Source organism: Grammomys surdaster, unplaced genomic scaffold, assembly GCF_004785775.1.
Source record: "Grammomys surdaster isolate TR1022 unplaced genomic scaffold, NIH_TR_1.0 193, whole genome shotgun sequence".
Lineage (NCBI taxonomy): Eukaryota > Metazoa > Chordata > Mammalia > Rodentia > Muridae > Grammomys > Grammomys surdaster.
The window spans coordinates 11296858-11317748 of NW_021604638.1; the positions used below are offsets into that span (position 1 = coordinate 11296858).

General features: G+C 51.0%; 1 protein-coding gene across 5 annotated transcripts; it reads right to left on the reverse strand.

The window, feature by feature from the left end:
* Positions 1 to 3553: 3553 nt before the first annotated feature.
* Gdap1l1 (ganglioside induced differentiation associated protein 1 like 1) lies at positions 3554 to 20370 on the reverse strand. 5 transcript variants are annotated; one of them, XM_028769744.1, is made up of 7 exons: positions 20119 to 20298; positions 16461 to 16469; positions 11974 to 12166; positions 10510 to 10683; positions 6739 to 6836; positions 5879 to 5993; positions 3579 to 3922 (listed from the first exon to the last, which is right to left on the reverse strand). In XM_028769744.1, the coding sequence occupies exons 1-7, from the start codon at positions 20296 to 20298 to the stop codon at positions 3579 to 3581; spliced, it is 1113 nt and encodes a 370-aa protein (XP_028625577.1). The 5 variants fall into 5 exon arrangements, with proteins under 5 accessions (XP_028625576.1, XP_028625577.1, XP_028625575.1 ...); XM_028769743.1 differs by lacking the exon at positions 16461 to 16469 and having other exon boundaries at positions 3554 to 3922; positions 20119 to 20370; XM_028769742.1 differs by lacking the exon at positions 16461 to 16469 and having other exon boundaries at positions 10510 to 10702; positions 11909 to 12166.
* Positions 20371 to 20891: the final 521 nt, after the last annotated feature.

Genomic DNA, 20891 nt, shown 5'->3' on the forward strand with positions numbered 1-20891 from the left:
CTCTCTCTCTCTCTCTCTCTCTCTCTCTCTCTCTCTCTCTCTCTCTCCCTCTCCTTCTTTCCACAGTATGAACAGCTTCCTCATGATCCTGCTGCCATGCCTTCCTGCCCCCAACAGATCTCTCAAATCATAAGCCAAAACAAAACAAACCCTTAAGTTGATTTCTGGGTGTTTTGTTATAGCAATAAGAAAAGTAGCTCACTTCTCAGTCTGAAATTTGGTGCTTTGATTTTTTTAAAATGTTTTTATATGTATGAACATTTCACCTCAAGGAGGTCAGAAGAGGATATTCCAGATCCCCTGGAACCAGGGTTAGATGGTTGTGAGCCGTCATGTGGGTGCTGGGAATAGAACCCAGGTCCTCTAGAAGAGCAGCAGGTGCTCTTAACTGCAGAGCCATCTCTCCATCCATGGACTTGAACAGTTTAGAGATCATAGCTCCAAGTGAGAGTACATCAATGGTGCCATTGAGTTACTCATTTTGGGCTTATACTATTGGCATTATGTGCAAAAGCGTGGCTTGTCTCCTGGCTGGGCAGATTGGTACTTACTGCTCAAGGCACACTCAGCTGCTGTTCTACCAATGATGGCACAGAAGATAACGTATGGAAAAGGGACTATTTCCACATCCAACCATAAAAGATCAACAGAAAGCCACAGCCACCCAAGGACTACTGGGGTATAAGTCATTTTCCCAATAAACTGCCCCAACTGGCTGAGGCACTGTTGAAACGGAACCTGTAGGCAGTGAGCTTGCATACGCAGCTTACTCAGGGTGAACAAGGGCAATAGAGGCTTGGAGAGTGGGAAGGGGCTTTCAGATGATGGAACTGGGTGAGGCTTAAGGCACTGAGAATGCTCATTTACATAGCAAGGCATTGTAGGTGCTTGCTGGGCAGGTTTTTATTGGGAGAAAGGGAGTTGAAGCTGTAATTTTATCAAGGACCATGCGACATTCCTCAGGTAGAAGATGTGGGGGTCAGGCTCCCCCAGATAAAGTCAGGCAGAGAAGAGGAAGCCCCACTAGAAAAGGGAGTCCTCCATTTTGTTCTGAGCTCAGGGAGCTATCTGGTCATGGTAGACTGGACTCAATAGCAGAGTCCCCAACAGTGGTGGCCTAGGGGACAGTTTCAGAGACTAGTAGGACTTGTGTGTGTGTTGAAGGCAGAATAGGAGGATAACAATGCTTACACTTACATCTAATTTGTATATTACAGTATGTGAAGGAGGGGTGTGAATGCTGCAACTAGAGACTCCAGTAGAACCCAGCCTCCTGCCTCCTCCAGAGACAGGACAGAGAAGGGCTCTGAAAGTCTCATTTTGGGGAGAGGACCATGTCCTTGGGGTGTTTATCCCACTAGTACCCATATATTACTGTTCATGAATAGGATATTCATTAGGACTGAGAAGGGTCTTTGTGGATGCCCAGTAGGGTAGACTGTGCCAGGCAGTTTCCCGGTCTGCAAACCCCGTTGTTGTCCTGTCTTGGCCATGGCTATTTTCTTTTCTTTTCTTTCTTTTTTTTTTTTTTTTTTTTTTTTGGTTTTTCGAGACAGGGTTTCTGGCTGTCCTGGAACTCACTCTGTAGACCAGGCTGGCCTCGAACTCAGAAGTCCGCCTGCCTCTGCCTCCCAAGTGCTGGGATTAAAGGCGTGCGCCACCACGGCCGGCCATGGCTATTTTCGTATGTATGTTTTGCCTGCCCAGTTCCTGTAGAGGTCAGAAGAGGGTATCCAGTCCCCTGCAGTAGGAGTCATAGATTTGTTGTGAGCCACTGTGTGGTGCTAGAAATTGAACCTGAGTCCCCCTTTAAAAAAAAAAAAATTCAAGCCATCTCTCTATCCCATTCTTTTTGTTTGTTTGTTGGGAAAAGGTCTCACTTAGCCCAGGCTAGCCTCAGACTCACTACCTGAGGGTGACTTTGAACTTGATCCTCCTGTCTCCACCTCCTAAGTGCTAGGATTACAGGTGTGCACCTGCATGCCCAGTTTACACATTGCTGGGGAAATCAAACCCAGAACGTCATGCATGCTAGGTGAGCACTCTGCCAACGGAACCATGTCCCTGGCCCTATTTGTTTTCTTGTAGCCTTGCTGAAAATGGACACATTTTCATACTTTATTTATTTATTTATTTTGTAAAATAAATAAAACTATGCTTTCTCTGGAACAAGCTATATTCTCTCATCTTTGAGCATTTTAACAAGTTTTTCCCACTTAGAAATTAGGGTGTGGACCTGTGTCCCCATCAGCCCCCAAGAGCAAGGGTAGGCAAATGGATGTAAACCCACTCAGTAAACTGAAATTAGGTGCCCAAATGAAGTGGACTCATGACCGTGTCAGAAGCTTTTAGCTGCAGGTGAGGCTGTCCACGTCCTTCCGTCCTTCCTCGGCTTCCCAATAGCTGGGAAAATAGTCAATGGCCCCCTTATCATGTGAGCTTGCTCTCTGGAAGGGCTGGATCTGACCTCGCACCTCCAGCCCCCTGTCCTGACTTTGGAAATGAGAGTTGAGTAGGACCACAGGTTTAGAAATGAAAAGCAATTGCTCCTCCTGGATGCTTTATTGGGGACTCTAAGCGTGAGCAGCAGTGACACCCAGACCCTTTCCCAACATGCAGAAGGCACAGGAAAGTGACACCCGGGGGCAGTGTGGAGGAGAGACCCCACTGCATGCAGTATGAGGAGTTTCTGGAAAACAGGAAAGGTGGAGGCCATGAGGGATGTACCCCTCTTGTGAGCTGAGAAGGACCTTCAGAGGTGGAGGCTGTGAGGGAGGCACCCCTGTTCTTGAGCTGAGACTGACCTTGGGAGGGAAGGTCAACATGGCTTTTGCTGAGAGGCCCACCATGAAGGGTGGGGACTCAACTCAAGGTAGGAGTGGCTGATGGCTGCTGCCTTAGGGGATTTCTAGGTAAGTGCCAGACCTCACCAGCTGGCCAATGGGGAGGGAAGGGGGGAAGGATGTGCCCATGGAGTTAATTGATCCCAGCCATAGATGGGTTTTGGGGTGCCACTGCTTGGCTTGAGCCACTGCTGTCTCAGTCCATGTCCAGGAGAAGAATGAGACCCCTTTTGATCTTCAGAGGCTTTCCACAGGGACTCGGGCTCTCCAGTTCCGGACAGAGGTACTGGTTAGATGAGTTCAGTCTCCATGTTGGCTATGTCCTATAGAAGAGGTCTCTGCCAAGAGGGAAGGGGAGGCTGAGGTCAGGCCCTCTGAGTCCCCAGCACCTCCCAGAACCTGGGCCCTGCTGGGTGGAACGTCCTGGGACTCACCTCAGATCCTAACCAGTCCCCACAGTAACGCCTTGAGTCCTTGAATCAGAAGAAAAGACATTTGGGTTTCCTTTCTCTTGCTTTCTCTTTCTGTCCTCTGGTAGAGCCGTGGCCTCAAATCATGGCGTTGACAATGTCTACTTCTAAACTATGGAATGTTGTCACACTGACAATAGAATTACTAGGAAGAAGGGGCAGGAAGGTCTGTCCAGTGCTCATGGGACAGTGAGTAACTGAGAGGGATTTGGGAAGCACACAGCACAGAGACACCGCCAGTCACACACCAGGCCCCAGCCTGGCTCTAGATGTATTTTTTCTTGAGGTACCAGTAGGCAAAATAGCCCATCCCCCCCAAGGAGCCCATAAGGAAGGATGCCCCAAAGAATGATGGAGGTTTCCGCTTGACCAGTCGGAACGCGTTGGGGATAACAGCTGACAGCAGAGTTGTGTGGATGTCGCCCAGGACTTTCCGGAAGGCAAAGCGTCTCTGGACCCTCTCAAAGAAGGACTGCAGGTTGGGCCGGCTGCCGTCTTCCCAGTATTTCTTGGACAGTCCCAGGAACTTGAGGCGGTGCAGGGTAGCTCCCAGGAGGACATCGGCCAGGGTGAAGGCACAGCCACAGAGCCACAGCTCACACGTCTGCCCTGGAGAGGGAGAGGACACCTGGTGCTCACTTCTCGGAAGCCCTGGCTCTGGTCTGCCTGCCAGTGTCTCCTGAGGCCATTCCCTCCTGAACCTCTCCTCTTTAGCAGTGTCTGCCCTATCCTCACACCTGCTATCTCCACTCTTCCTTCAAGTCGACTGACTTGTAAATTGCAAAGATCTGCCTCATATTTTTCCTGGCTTTGGTTTGGTTTGCTTTTTTTTTTTTTTTTTGAGACAAGGTCTTGTGTAGCTCAGGCTGGCCTCCAGTACACTATGTAGTGAAGATAACCTTGAATTTCTCATCCTCCTGCCCACACCTGAGTGTCAGAATTGTAGGCCTATACCACCACACCAAGTTTATGCAGTGCTGGGGAGTCAAAGCTAGGAGTTGGTACAAGCTAGGCAACCACTCTACCAGCTGAACCACATTCCCCGCCCTCTTCCCTCCCCCTACCCCACCTCCCCCACCCCCCCATCTCTCAATTTTGGAAACAGACTCTGAAGTCAAAACTGGTCTCAAACTTGTGATTCTCCTGCCTCAACTTCCAGAGTGCTGGAATTACAGGCTGTATCACCCGAAACTGTAGACTTACATACTGTCTGGCTGATAGCTCCACCTAGCGTCACTCCACATGCCAAATTAAACATGTCCAACAGGGAATTCTGGATTATTGCTCCCAAGTTCACCACACCCCACTGCAGTAGTATCTCTCCACTCTTCTAGTCAGTACCAGAGTCCAGGTGCTGCCATGAACAATTTCTTCCATCTCACGAATAGTCAGTCTGCCAGATTAGCTTTCTCTTCAGGATACATGCAGACTCCAGTGTCTCTTCTTGCACCATCCCAGCCTGAACCACCACTCTCTCCTACCCACGTGATCACCGTGTTTCTTAAATGGTCCCCCTGCCTCCGCTTCTGCCTGCTTCAGTCTACTCTTAGCACAGCACACACAGAGCACAGACAGCACACAGAACGTGGGCCACAACAGCACACAGATCCTGTTAAGATCTAAGTGGGACCTGTCAAACTCATGCTTCAGTGACAGCAAAGCCCTATGGTCTTACCTGTGTGCTCTGCCCCCACTTCCTTCCAGGCTTCCCTCTTAAGGCTTATTCACCATACGGATCTCCTTGCAGAGCCTCATGCCAAGCCTGATCTCACCTCAGCACTATACACTGGCAGTCTCCTGTGCCTGGAGCAGTATTCTCCTACAGAGGTGACTGGCTCAATCTACCTCCTCCATAGGTGTTTGCTGTCTTTTCAAGGGGCTTCATAGACTATTAATCTCAAACTAAAGGGGCTGACACATAGCTCGGTTGGTAGTATGCACTAGGCCCCGGGTTTGAACCCTTGCCCTAGATAAACTGGGCATGATAGAACATGCCTTGTAATCCCAACCTTTGAGAGATGGGAGCGGGAGGATCAGAAGTTTACTGCCATTCTTCACTACAAGGTGAGCTCAGAATGACGTGGGCTACCAGCTTATGGGGCAGAGTGGCACAGAGGGAACACCAGGCTAGAGTTGCTGCAAAGGTGTGGGGCAGAAGAGAAGCTGGTGTGTCAGGGTCCAAGACCTGCCCTGCAGCAGTAAGAGCCTGAAGACATCCCCTCGCAGGGTCAGGTGAGATTGTGAGTGCGAACAGTCACCACACTGTCCTCTTCACCCATGGGAGTAAACACATGCCACCCGCAGACACCCTGGGTACTCCAAATGTCTCAATGATTCTGTCATTCTTCCCACTCTGTGGATGGGAGACCGAGGTCCCAGTACAGGGTAGATACTTGTCAAGGTCACTGCAGCCCAAGAACCTAGGTCTGCCTGACTCCCCAGCTCCTGATCCTAACCAGCTGGCAGGGCTCTGGTATCTGGTATCTGGGAGAAAAAGGCTGGGGATTGGCAGAATGGTAGAGCAAGCAGGTGGGCTGACTCCTTTACCGCTGGCTGGGAACCCACCCTCATTCTCCAGTTTCCTCTTCTCCAGCTCCGCTTCAATCTGGTCCAGCACCATAGCCAGCTCCCCGAGGATCTTCTTCAGGTAGCTCACGTCATCGTGCTCCAAGATCTTGGCCTACGTGCAGGACAGGCAGGAGAGGTGCTCCAGCGTGAGCTGGTCTCGTGGGAGTTGTGATATCCACAGATGGAGGAGCTCTGTCTAACACCCCGTACCCCCCATAACCCTGCCTTCAAATGCCCCTCCTGTACAGGGCATGGCTCACCATTGAATGTACCCTGATCCAGGACTGAGCCAGTCCAGTGAGCTCGGCTACCTTGCCCACATTCCCTGACATGGGACTGGAGCAACGGTACCACTGCAGTGTGCTAAGTGCACTGAGTTCTTCTCCCAGAGAATGGCTCTCTGCCAATGAGGAGGTACCTTGGTCAGAAGCTCATGGAAGATGATCCCCACCTCAACAGTCTGTAGCCAATAGCTGACTGATACGGGGCGTTAAAGCATGGCCAGCCACACAGTGCCTTTTATATTCCAGAGCCTTCTGTGGGGTCAGAGGCTTGGCCACGTCCTCTTCCCTAGCTCTCCCATATCCTCAGAACAATCTCTCCATGCTGTCTGATGCAAGAACCTGTTTTCAGGGCTGTGTTTCCAGGGACAACAGAAGAAACCAGAGGCTGGGGTAGTAGTGGCTCTTTATGGCCAAACGGCCAGAATATGGTAGAGGACACCTGATTGGAGGAGCCAACCAGTGCTTTCTCCAGGTCAAAGCACCTGCCCAGCCTCCATTTAGAATCATTAACACCTAGTCCCCTGTCTGTGGGAGGAGGGGACACAGACGAGGGGATACGGACGGGCCACTCACCATAAGCTTCTTCTGTTTAGAAAGGTAGGGCTCAGAGAGCTGTGGTTCCTCCTCATGGTCCAGTTTCATGAGGTCTGTGGTGGCATTGGCTAAATGTCCTGAGAAAGAATAGGAAAGGTCCTGTGTCCCTGCTCTCTAGGGCCTCTCTTTCCCACAGGACTGGGAGAAAGCTACCTGCACAAGGGGTCAATAAACCTTGCTGAAGGGGAGACTGTAGCCTTGATGGGGAGAAGGAAGAGGAGGAGGAGGAGGAGGAGGAGGAGGAGGAGGAGGAGGAAGAGGAAGAGGAGGAGGAGGAGGAGGAAGGAGAGGAGGAAGATGAAGAGGGGAGATGATGCTGGAGAAGTGTAGAACCTAAAACCCGCTTTCACCTTTCCAGAATCTCCTCCGCCAGATGAAGCCAGCCCAGCCTGGGATATCCTCAGAGCCCCTCACCTTAAACCAGGCCCTGTAGGCTCTTCCGCCAGCACTCCCCACACGATACTCCCCCTCGAGACTGTCATTGCTCAGTGCCTACCTGTGATGTCTTACTTGGATGGGTTTCACAGGGTTTGCTATGTAGCCCTGGCTAGCCTAGAACTTGCTGTATAGACCAGGTTGGCCTCAAACTTGTGGTGAGCCTCTTGCCTCTGTCTCCTGAGTGTTGCATCACCCTACTCGCATCCACCTCTTCCAAAGATCTGTGCATGGCTTTTGGCTTGCCTTCAGGAACCATGGGATCCATCACTCAGCTACCCTGTCCCTCACAGAGCTACCCCAGATCCTGTCCCCACTGGGTACATCTCAGATACTCAAATAAATTCTCATGCAGCAGACCACTCCAGCCTCCTGGCCCACATCTCCTTTTCTGGAATAACCATGTCCTCTATTCTGTTTCTCCCTTATGATCTATTTATTTTTGCCGAGCACTGGTGGGCTAGGAACAGAACCTAGCTCCCCTGCGAAATCAACAAGTGCTCTTACCTGCTAAACCATCAGTCCAGCCCCATGTCTACTCTTCTTGAAAGCCTCCTTCCGGATCTAGCCATCTCCCTTTTACAAAGCTTCCTCTTATCTCCCAGGTCCCACCTCAGAGCCTTTGCTGCCAGTATACGCTCTGCAGACCTCCACCAGGAGATACAGAGCTACCACCCAGGGCTGCAGCAGCAACGCGGCTCATCTGTGGCCGCTGTCAAAGGTATTCCTTGCACAGTGCAGTGTACAGTCTATTGTTTGCCAGATGTGATGATCTGGGTGTTTGTGTGCTTATCTATTCTCACAGCCACTGAGCTCCTGCTGATGAGACTCACCTCTGTCCCCTAAAAGCCCAGCACAGGCCTAGGCCAGAGCAGGACGCTGAGTATTGAAGGAAGGGGATGGACAAGACTGTGAGAGGCTGCAGCCATCTGGTATCTTTCCTCTGAGGTCTCCTCACCTCCCTCCCACTAAGGCCTGGTGCGGCCCCAGTAAACACTCCCAGCTGGCTCCTCCAGCTCCAGGCTGTACTAACGCTCACTGATGTTTTATGAATGTGAAGGTCAAGCCAACCTCTCTCTCCCTCCATGGCTGGCCTTGTGCCTGTCTGTAGCCTATGAGGAAGACCTTAGGCCACTTTCATAGTCACTGCAAGCTGGCTTGTTCTTCTGTACCTCGTGAGGTCTCCTGTTCCCCCATTCTTGTGGGATCCTGAACTTATCTCTGCTTCCTCAAAGGGGTGAAAATTGAGCCCACTCTGAACCCCGCTGCCTTCCAGATCCCATGAGATGGCTCAGGTGCCCACAGCCCAGTCATGCCACAGCACCACTCACTTAAGTGACAGCCAAGGTGTCACACTTCCTCTCTCAGGGAACTTCTCTTTAGGAAATACAGAGCTGTCCGTGTCAAGGCCCCTTGTTCCTCTGTAAAGCTCCCCCTCCTCCAAGCCTGCCCCTCAGATCCACATGAGACACTGCCACTGACCCATGTTCCACTCTGCACTCACTAGACTTCTTCAGCACTCCACACCGTGCACCTTTCTTGCACCTGCCCTGCACCTGTCTTCCACTTGTCCTGCACCTGTCTTGCACCTGCCCTGCACCTGTCTTGCACCTGCCCTGCACCTGTCTTGCACCTGTCTTGCACTTGTCCTGCACCTGTTCTGCACCTGCCCTGCACCTGTCCTGATTTATGTACAGGTTATACAGGCATTAAAACATTCATAATCTAAAAGGCAAGCAAAAGCAAAAGACATGGGATAAAAATACATCTTTGTAGTCAGGTGGGGTGACAAACACGTCTGTAATTCCAGCACTTGGAGGCAGAAGGATCAGAAGTTCAAGGTCATCCTCAGCTACATCGTGAGTTCAAGACCAGACTGGGCTACATGAGGCTCTCAAAAACCTGCAAACAAAACCAAACCACAATTGCCGCTCTATCTTCAGACTCTCAGATCTGTTCCCTGGAGACCAATTCTACTGCAGTTTCTTGTACACCTTTCCAGAAACATCCCTTGCACAGAGAGCCCAGGGAATTCTTCAGGACTTGCTAGAGCAAATGGCGTACTACATGCTTGGATCTCTCATCTTTTTATAGCCATTAATGTATCTTGAAAACATTCCACACACCTATGATTTTTCAGTATAACAATGCCATAAATTAATTTACTCAGTCTCTAACTTGTAGACATCAAGGTTGTTTCCAGTGATATTTCTCACTATGTTGTAGTGAACACACACACACGCACACACGCACACACACACCTCGCCCCAACAGGGTTTCTCTGTGTAACAGACGGGCCTGGAACTCACAGATCAGCCTTCCTCTGACACTCTGAGTTCTAGGATTAAAGGTGTGTGCTACCATACCTGGCCAATATTTGTATATGTGCTTATTCGTGGACAAGTTCAAGTGCAGAGAGTGACTCTGGGCTAATCCTCAAGGCATGAACCCTTTTGGCATTTGGTACAGAGACCTCCACCCCCACTCCTGGCTGCCCAAGTTCCCTTATCTTTCACTGTCATCGCCTGACCTTGACTTTACTCCCAGGAATAGTGACTCTGGGGTGGCAGAAGTTGTGTTATCTTTGCCTGTTAGCATCTTCATCCAGGTTATGCTGACTGAATGGCGTACCAGCATAGATAGCTCCTGAGCCTTCTTCACCGGATTCTTTGAGTTAGGACCTAGTTCCACAACCTGACCCCTCCCTACCTTTACACAACACTGGGGCAGAGGAGGATGGCAAGGAGAGGAGGTGACTGCTTACTAAGTATCTAGGACCTATCAGACATGGTCATGGCTCTTCTGCCTATAGGACCACCAAATACCATAACAGAATCTAGACCCAACTCCCCACCAATAAACTATTGTTGGGCCATCTGACTGGGTCTAAGTCTCATCCACTGACTATAAGCAGCCTGGTAGTGAGGAGAATATATGGGTGACTTTGGATCAGAAAACAGAGAATTGGGTATCTTGTCATGTCTGGGGAGCCTTCTGTAGAAACCTCAACCCTGATGTCACGCAGTGTTCTTGGCTAGCTATGCCAGACCCTTTCCCAGTCTTTGACCTCAGGTATCTGCTGCTGGGCTTCCCCAGGGGGTCCCACAGCCTGGAGAGAAGAGCTACTGGTGGATAGACCTCTGTGCAGTTATCTGTATGGGGTGGCAGAAGTGGGGGTTTGGGGGGTACACAGGAAGGAAAGACAAAATGGAGAGAGGAAGGAGAGGAGGATGAATAGAGACACTCAGGAATGGAAGCATGAGATGAGGAGATCTTCCGCAAGGAAAGAGGGGGGCTCCGTGGAGCAGCACTCACTGCGGATCTCCGCCGTGGCATACTTGGGAATCATGGAGTCTGTGGTGAGCTCAGGGTGCAGGATGCAGCCGTGTGTGTAGGCGTCCATGGGCAGCGCATCCAGCAGCTCCCGGTACTGCAGCACTCGGGCATGTTGTGGGCTGCCCGCCTCTGGCATCAAGGCCACCACATGCTCTGTGGATACCAGCAAGGGCTGGAATAGAGTCCATGTCTGGTCCCACCTAGACACTCACCCCTAGAAACCCGGAGCCCCAAAAGTCATACTCAGAAGTCCCAGACCAATCTTTCTAGGATTCAGCCATTGACTATTAGGAATCCTGGTGACTCAGTGGCTACTTGGGCTTCACTAAGCTGACCTCATGGGGCCAGCCCTCTCTTAGTACCAGACAGTAGTCACGTGGAGGTATATGCCCAATGTCGCCTGCTTTCCATGGGCTGAAAAGCTGGATGCTTAGAACTTGAGCCAGCCTTGACTTGGCAAATAATTATTTGTATTTATGCTGCTTTGTTTTGAGATCATATCTCACTCAGTATGTAGCACAGCCTGTTCTCAAATTGGAGATTCTCCTGCCTCAGCCTCCAAAGTACTGGAACTATAGGGCATAAGCATATGCCACCATGTCCAGAAAATTTATAAATTCTTTTAAGAAAAAAAAAGTTGTTTTGAGTTTGAGTGAGGTGGCGCACACCTTTAATCCTAGCACCTGGGAGGCAGAGGCAGGGGATCTCTTGAGTTTCAGGCCAGCCTGGTCTGCATAGTGAGTTCTAGACCAAATTGTCTTGAGTTGAGATTAGGGTCTCACATACGTAGTTCAGCGTGGCCTCCAACTCGGCTGTGTAACTGTCCAGCCTTGAACTCCTGATCCTCTGGCCTCCAACTCCTAAGTGCTTAAATTTCAAGCATGTGCTACCATGTCCTACTTGCAAAATCTTGTTCTTAAAAATAGTACAAGCCTGGGCCTTGGGCCCACTGTCTCGGCTGCCTGAACTTCTGCTACAGGCAGCAAGCACCTGAGCCTGCAGAAGCCAAAGGGTGGCAGGGAGGAGACAGAGAAGTTCCAGGGTGTCCTGTGTGTATCTTCAGGGTTCCACAGTGCCTGAGAGCATGCTAGTGGGGTTCCTGGGAGTCTGGAACTATGCTTAGAGGGTTGTAGGGTTTTGGGCCCTGAGGAAATTTGATCTTACCTATGGGAGCCTAAGGGAAACCTGAGGGCCAGGGCTGAACTCGAAAGAGGTCCTGGAGAAAGAAGAGAGCTGTACCCCAATTGACCTGGGTTATCTGGGCCAGGCCTTTCCTGGGGTGCCAGGGAGAGGTGTGTGGCTCTGGAGGCATCTGAGCCCTAACAGTAGCCTCTTGTTTCTTTGGGGAAACACTGAGTTCTGCCCATGGGTCAGTGGCTTGCTTAGGTTCAAAGCTGTCTGAGCCCATGGGATTCCTGCCCACCCCTTGGGGGCATAGCATACCTCCTGTGAAGGTGCGTTCCACGTAGTCAATGATCTGGTCGTAGTCACTGATGATGTTGTCTCTGTGGATAATGACTGGCACCTCCTCACCCAGGTTGAGCCGCATGAACCATGGTTCCTTATGCTCACTCTGAGGCAGGCTCACATCTCTCTCTTCACAGGGCAGGCCCTTCTCAGCGATCACCAGCCGCACCTGCAGGTGCCAGGGTCAGAGCGGGGGGAAGGCGGGTGGACACAGGGGACACTCTGCCCGGGTGGGGGAGGCATGCAGGGAGGGAGGTCAGAGGTCACACACAAGAGGGAACACTTGCTTGCAGCCCATTTTTGGGCACTTGAGTGGGGGCTCTGGCTCAGGGGCATGTGCTTGTGGATTCGAGAGGAATGTAGCTAGAGGCTAGAACACAGGGCAGTGCTAAGGGGCTAACATGTTGGGCTGGGGTGTTCTATCTGTGCAGATGTGGGCAAATTGCCTAAACCCCTAGAGCCAAATGAAAGTATTAATAGCTCTAAGTTGGTGTCTAGCACACTGATTGGCTCACTACATGCTTAGTGTTACCATGATGAAGAAGACACTCAGCCCGGATTCCAGGGGTGGACCTGGCCAGGAAATTCACAGAAATTCCAAGTATCATGATAACCAAGAGCTAAATGCCTCAAATGGTTTGGGGGACAGAGTGAGGTAGAAAGATAATGTACCCATATCCACGTAATCCTGGGTTGATCCAAACACCTTCCCATCTGGATTGCCAGGATGGATTCTGGTAACAGCAACCAGAGGTAGACAGATCGAGGGCTGGGGGTGGGGGGTTGAGGGTGGGGCACAGCTGAAGCTAAGAGAAGGTAGGCATCAGTCCCACCTCACACAGCAGGGCTAGTCTCTCTCAAGTCTTCCCTTATGTCTCCAGGGGCCCAATGAGGGGGTACATTCTCCTGACCCAGGCTGTGTTTGGGAGCTGGAAGATGCCTAAGGTTCTCATAGCCCAGGTGCCCTCACATATGGGGTGAGACTCAGGAGGAGGATGGTCCTAGACCCTGGAAAGGGGGTAGTGGTAATCCACTCCTACACTGCCCTCTTATCTTTTGACTCCAATCCAGGGCCAAGAGGCCACCCTACCCCCGAAAGAGGTAGAGGCCAGTTCTTAAGCATTTATGTCTGCCCACACCATAGATGGCAAACACGTACCGAGCATCCCAACCCCCTCTGATAACCCAGGTTTAGTATCAGAAGAAGGAGCCTGGTGTCAGAATCACAGGCTTGCTGTGTCTGTTCCAACTGAGAAGACGTTAAAAGTCTTCTTTTTTCTGGGAGCCTCCTGTTGTAGGGTGTCCTCCTGTGTTCCCTCAGAGGGTTGTGGGAGGAGTAAAAGCTCAATCCTGTATGATGTTCCAACACACAGTAGGGTAATGAGTATTAGCTACTTGGATTAGACACGATATTCTGGCTAGCAGTTATCAACTTGACACAAACTAGAGTCATTTGGGGAGAGGCTCTCTCAACGTGAGAAAATGCCTCCATAAGATCCAGCCGTAGGCAAGCCTGTAGCACATTTTTTTTTTTTTTTTTTTTTTGGTTTTTCGAGACAGGGTTTCTCTGTGTAGCCCTGGCTGTCCTGGAACTCACTCTGTAGACCAGGCTGGCCTCAAACTCAGAAACCTGCCTGCCTCTGCACATTTTCTTGATTAATGATCAATGTGGGAGGGTCTTGATCATTGGGGACAGTGATACCCCCGGGTGGGTGGTCCTGAGTGTATTAGGAAGCAGGCTGAGCAAGCCATGGGGAGCAAGCCAGTAAGCAGCATCCCTTCATGGCCTCTGCTTCAATTCTTGCCTCCAGGTTCCTGCCTTGCTTTTCTTCCTGCCCTGCCCTGACTTCCCTCAGTGATAGGCTGTTTATTATCTGAGTGTTGAAATAAACTGTTTCTTCCCCAAGTTGCTTTTGGTCAGTTTTGTTTATATCACAGCAATAGAAACCTAAGACACCAGGTTTGATAGACAGAAAGACTCAGAATGGGAGCCTGGCTCTACCGGATGTGTGCTGTGATCTGAAAAGCCACCTGATCACTTCAACCTCTGGAGGGATCTAGTTGATTTCTGTGAGGTGGCTGCAAGGTTGAGATGGAGTAGTGGGAACATAGTCCCAGCACAGGGAATTAATCCATGGTCCTAACATGGACACACACACACATACACACACCACACTGCACTTCCTTCAGTTTCGTGGCTGTGCAAAAGGAGAAGTATTTCACCCTTGAACTTCCAACACTAACTCATGGCTTCATGTGATCCATTGGCCCAAAGGTAGTTCTATAAGGGATGGTCATGATATACACAGAACCCCTAGGTTATACACAGGTATTCAGCTCATCTTTCTGGCTCCACTGTGTGGCTTCAGCTGTCACTGATCCTTTCTGGGCCCACTTTTCCAGCTTCTTCCTTCCCTCCCTCCATCCCTCCCGTCACCTCCCTCTGGGGTAGTAGGAGGGATTTCTGGTGTCACCAGGAGGAACCACCGCAGAGTGAGCAGGCTGGGGCAGCATCTATTTGCTCTAGGTGCGTGAGTGGGCAGGAATGAGTGGGCAGCTGTGTGCGTGTGTGTACAATGTGCTGGTGGGAGCATAAAGAAAGTGTGTGTGCTCGGCTTGGTAAAGTGTGTGTTTGTGGGCAGGGCATGTGTGGATGTGCATATGTGAACCCATGGCAGTGGCAGTTGAAGGGGGGGGGCGGTGCGCCTTAGGGAAGCCCCTAAATTTTGAGGTGGAGCTGGGCACAGAACACATCCAGGTCCCTTCGTCCTGTATATCCCAGTGGTCTTTGCCAAGCTGGGAGAAGGGGCTCCTGTCAACTTGGCTAGAAAGAAGACCAAACCAGGCCTTTGCCCTTGCCCTTGGCCTGTCAGGGCACCTTTCCCAAGAAGCCACACTCTGGGCTGTGCCCTGAGGCTCCCTTGAGGGTGTCAGGTATGGGTTTCTGCCTGGAGAGGGACTATCTTTAGAGACATAGTAGCCCTGCTGGGAGCTGCCTCAGGTCACCCTGGCAGATGGCCAAGGAGGCTTTCACCTTTAGTGGAGCTGAAGGCCAAAGCCATGTGCCATTCTGCAGGGGAGGGAAGCCAGGCCCAAGGGAAGGGCACATAGCCACCACAGCCATCTGCCACTCAGTCTCCTGGAGACTTGGTTAGTTAGACCCGGGCGGGGGGGTCACCACGCTGTGTCACCATCTCAGGGGAATCTACCTCCTCTGTGGATGCCTGGAAATATTTCCTGCTGCTTCATTAGGATGGCACACAGTAGGATGGTTGTAATGGCCTGGCTTGGCTTTTCTACCCAGTAGTGTAGTTGCTGAGTGACTTTGTAGAAGGCACTGAGCCCTTACTTATTTTTCTAATCCCCCTCCCCATTTAAAACTATGAACAGCTACTGGTCTATTGAAGCAGATAATCCTCCCTCCCTTTTGTTGAGACAGGATTTCTAGCCCAGGCTGACCTCTCCCCCCTCCCGAGTATAGCCAAGAGTGACCTTAAAGTCTCACCCTCAGCGTCTGTCTCCCTAGTGCTGGGGTTACAGCTGTGTGCCACCACACCTAGTTTATCAAACACTACCGACTTATAAACACATCACTTTTTAGTATGCATTCATTGTGAACCTACAAGCCAGGCCTTGCTCTAAGAGCTGGAGGCTCTGTGGTGAACAGAACAGACCCCGTTCTGCTCTTGCTGATGCTCTTGTGGGACAGACGAAGGCAAAATGTTAAGACAACAGGGTCACAGTAACAGGGTATCACAGAGTCAGGGACAGCTTCGAATAGGATGGTACATCAGGCAGCCCTTTGAGGATGTGACGTCTCAACACAACTCTAACAAGGGGATGGAGATAACTATGTGAGGACCTGGGCAGGAAGTTTCAGGGGAAGAGCAACCATTGCAGAGGCACAAGGCAGGGCCATAGGGAGATGTCTGAAGCATCAGGAAGCCAGGATAGGTGCTGAGGACCAGGAACGGAGTACAAGGATTGTATACTTCGGCTTAAAGAAGACTCCCAGACTCAGGCCGGGGAGAGGGGAGGCATGTACAAATAAAAAAGGGAGCCCATGAGTGAGGGCAGGCATGACTTGTCTCTTTAGTGACAGAAGCTACCTGGCTGTCATCCCTTCTTTAAGGACGTGGGCAGTCAAGTCTGGTGTGGGCGTGGTTTGACAGTTGTTGCAGTTACTCAAAGTATGTGTATACTCATTGGGACTTGAATAGGACCTGCCTCCAGACTGTGTTAGATAGTGGGCTGGTGCAGAAAGACACGTCATTACACGGAGTGGTGGTATTAAAAATATTTCCATAGATGACCTTGAAAACGACTAGGTCCTTTTCTGCTCCAATAACCCTATCATGGGACATTATTCAACTGAAAACAGTGTGCACAGAAGGGTCCATGGCTATCTGTGACTGCATCCTGACTCCCAGTCAAGTTAGGAGCCTTTGGGCCATTGTGAGGACTCTAAGTCTCTCCTGGAGGGACTGGGGAGCTACTGTGGATGCCTGAGCAGGAGTGTGCTGAACACACAGTAGGTCAGACTGGTAGGAAGTGCCCAGGAGTTTGAAAGGCAAGACAGTTACCCTTTCAGCTCTTGCATGGTATTAGGAGAACTGGTCTCTGGCAGGACCCATACATAAGGCTTTTAACTATGTGGGCTGAAGGCTGGTATGGGGCACAGCCAGGACAGTGCCAGGGCCCAAGAGAATGGAGTGGAGGAACCTTGGCTCAGGTATGTTGCAGGGGGCCAAGATGGCCAGAGATTCACTCTCATAGAAATAGCAAGATCATTACCAGACCACTCATATCTGTCTGTTGTCTCAGGTGATGTACGGACAGCCTTATGTGAACTAAAGCACACACTCCCTACAGATACTCAGGGATGTGCTATCAGTACCTATGAATACCCCAGCACTGTCAATATCCAAACTTTACTAGAGGAAACGAGCCCAAAGACTATGCATGACCTGGCAAAGCTACTCAGTAGCAAAAAACAAACTTAGTTACTTAGTTCTGTAAAAAAAAAAAAAAACCAAACTAACAGACAAACAACCCAACCTAGCAGATATAAGGGGAATGGGGGAGTGGTGTGTGTGTGTTTGGTATGTGTTTGTGTATGTGTGTCTTTGTGTGTGCGCGTGTGTGTATGTATGTGTGTGTGTGTGTGTGTGTGTATATGAGGCAGATGCCACTGGGGTAGGAAAGGCTATTCTTTCTGTATGGGGAAGAAAAGATCCCAGCAGGTTGTAGCTGATATATTTTCCTATTGAGGAAACTGAGGTCCAGAGAGGGCCAGGGACATATCCAGCCGGTGGAACTGTGGTCCCACTGACTTTTACCTCTTTCAACCTCCCTCCTGTCCTGAGAGGCAGAGGAAACTGGAGAAGGAACATCCTTGGACGCCATGCTCATATTCCCAGCATGCAGGCCTAGTCTCTTCTCAACACCCATGGCCTCTGACCATCACCCAGGATGGTGCCTGAGCACTCCCTGTCAGTGCTCGGCTGTGTAATCAGGAGCTCCATCCATGGTCATGCATGACACCACTCAGTCCTCACACCCTCAGATGGAGTTACTGTTGTTGACCACAAAAGACCAAACAAAGTGAAACCTAGAGAGGTTATGATATCCACAGGGCCATGTGGCTGAGAGGGACAGGGACCGAATGTGTCTCATGTCACAACTGGTATCTTCATGGCAGCCAGTGATCACAGAATCCTTGGCCATGTACTTTCTAGGTGATGCTCAGAAGTCTACCTTTACCCCCAGTTTATCAAACGGATAACAGAGACACAAGAGGCAAAGTAATGTGTGCATATTGTCCTGCTAGTCAGGGGCAGCCCAGCCACAGAGTCTAGGTTTTAGGCTCCTATGCGGTCTTGCTGCTCTTGGGATCTACTACAGTTCCCAGTGCCCCCAGGGGCTGTCATCACTCTCCAAGGTAGGACACTTCTGAAAGTAACAGCTGAGGTACAATCAAGGATGGGCTTCCCAGAGGTACTGTTGAGGAGAGTCTGCTGCAAGCATAGCCTAAGAGCCAAAGGGGAAGACGATGGTACCTGCTAAGGTCCTACTGTACACCAGTCTCTTAATACACACCTGCGTTCTGGAAATACCCCCAGAAAGAAGGCCGGCCCTGTTTGCAGTTGAGTCACAGACAGGTGAAGTGACTTTCCCAGAGTCACTCAGAGGGTAAACAGCCAAGAGGAGATGAACCCAGGCATATAAGTGCCAAGCCCATCCTCTTCCTGTGTGCTGCTTTCAGGCTACTGTGCCTGTACCCTGGTGGAGGAGGCAGCAGGATGCCTAGCTAGCTTGAGAGACACTTAGCCTAAAGGAGTGTTGCTGTGTGCAGTCCCTTCCCTAACCCCAGCCCACCTATGCCCTGAGCTCAGGCTAAATAGCAATCTTCCCTTGGGGAAGAACAGGAGAGCCCTTTAAGACAGCAAGGGGATACCTCCTCTGACCGACATTGTGTCCCAGTCACTGAGGCCTGCTTCCTGAAGGTTTGGATTGGGAAGGTTCTGGGATCTGGAGGTCAGTCTGACCCATCTCCAAATCCCCAGTGCCTGTACTACAACCCAGGACACACTCAGAAAGCAAGTAGGTGCTTCGTAAGCACATGCAAAATGCATGGGCAGGTTTCAGAATGACCTTGGCTAACTTTGACTCTTCTTTATCTAGCAGTTTTTATTTTGATGCTGAGACTTGAGTCCAGAGCCTCATTCATGTTAAACATAAGCTCTGCTACTAAGCTGATCCCTGTTCCATCCCCTAACACTTTTTAACAAATCCTCACACCCTTACCAGCAGACCCTCCATCCCTTACCAGACATCAACATCAACATTCTCGCTACACAATTTCTCATCATCCTCACAGTAGCTTCCTGCAGAAGTGACAATGTTTGTTCCATTTTACAGATCAGAACACTTAGCTTTTGGAGAGGCAAACAGGGGCATCTAAAGCTTCATGGTGGACCAGTGAAGAAGATGGTTCTCCCACTGGGCTCTGCCTAGCCTCAGACTCAAGGACTCTAAATTGGGTGACTATCAAAGAATGATAGGTAGCCTAACTTTCTCAGTATCACCTAGGTGGACCTCTAGACTAATAACCATCTAGGGCAGAATCTGGCAGACTGTGCCTTAGCCAGGATCATGAAGTGATTTCAAGGCACAGTGGGGTGTGAGTAGAGCCAGCCTGGAGTACTGTTGTGTCATCCCTTAAACAGCCCCTCCAGTAACTCTACTGAGGGCCTAAAGTTCCTGGTGGCTATTATTACCTCTATCACTATCCCATTTTCCAGATTATAAAACTTAGTCCGGATCAAAACACAAATCCAAGTCTTTGGTTTCAAAAGCATTTATCTTCAGCAACACTTGCCCTCCCCCATGTGAAAATGAAGGCATGGGAGAAAGCAAGGGAGAGAGCTGGGGTAGTCAGCCTTAGAAGGAGTTCTGGGCTCTGGCCATGGTGCTGAACTCACAGGCTACAGACAGTAAGTACTGCTACCTAAGGTGGGAGACGAGTCCCTTAGAGGCACTAGGTATTGGGGCGCAGTGTCTTGTCTCACTCCCACAAAGCGGGAACCCCGGTGACAGCATTAGGGTGTACTTTCAACCGCCCCTACCCTAGAAAGTAGGGGAGTGTTCGATGTGGTGTAAGGAGCCAAAGCCGGTCTGTGCCTTTAAGAGCAAAACAGATCTGATGGGCAAGCCAGCTGCTCTGAGGGGATGGGTTAACTCCTTCCTTCTCAGCTCTAGAAAAAGGGTAACGGCTGAGGACAGACACTTTCCAAGCCATTGACTGAAGAAGACCCCAGCCAGAACGAGGGCCTGGGAGCTGTGCCCAGAGAGCTCACGGTGTCTGGGATGAAAGCTGGCCTAGAGTGGGGCTTCTGCTCAGCCCCAGCAGGCCGCTTGCTGGCAGGGCCAGTCTGTCCCCGGCCTTTGTCTCTCTGTTCAGGTGTCCCCAGAAGGAAACGAGGCCTAAGGAGATGTTCCTGGCACTGGGGCTGGGCTCTGCGGCTCCTCAGGACAGTTCCCTCTAGGAAACCCTGGTGCTACCTGTCCCTCTCTCCCGTCCCCTCCCAGACTCCTGTCCGCACTCCGCGCCCGCTCTACCTTCTGCGAGCTGAAGGACTGGGTCCAGTGGTACAGAACCAGGCTCTCCTTGGGCCAATGGGCGGGGCTGGATGCCTCGGGCGCGTCGGGGGCCTCCACCGGCTTGGCTGCATCGCTCTCCAGCGCCGAGATGGGCCACCAGCTGCAGTTGGTGGGGGTCAGGTTGTTGGGGGTCGCCATGACAGCCCACGATCCGAGGAGGAAGGAGGCAGCTCGGCGGCGGCTCGCTGGCGCCCAGCATCACATGGCCTCGCCGAGCCTGCCCCTCTTCCTCCTCCCCCTCCCCGCGATGTCATTACTCACTGGGTGCAGGGGGAGGGGCAAGGGGATCCCAGGGCTCTTTCCTCCTCCTCCCAGCTGTGGGTCCTCCCTGAGGGCCCTAGGGAGGGAAGGATGAAGAAACCAGGGCCGCGCCCCCCCCCCCCCCCAGAGCGCTCACAGCTGGCCAGTCACCTGTCAAAAGACTTCACCATCATTACGCATTTGTGCCTCTCAATCTTGCGGAAACACCTTTTGGTTTAGATAAATGGGAGTATAGAGGTCTGTTTAACCCTTTTTCACAAGTAGTGTCTGGAGAAAGCTTTGTTTGAAACCCCATTTCCTGACGTTCTCCTTCCTAAAGGGTTTCCAACAGCAGAAGGGAATGAATTGCAATTTGTTAACCACATCAGCACTCACTCTCTGCGGAGCAGGGCACTAAGGGCTTTACAACCATCTACGGTCTCATTTACAGAGGAGGACTGGGAGGCTCAGTGAAAGTGACCTTGCTCAAG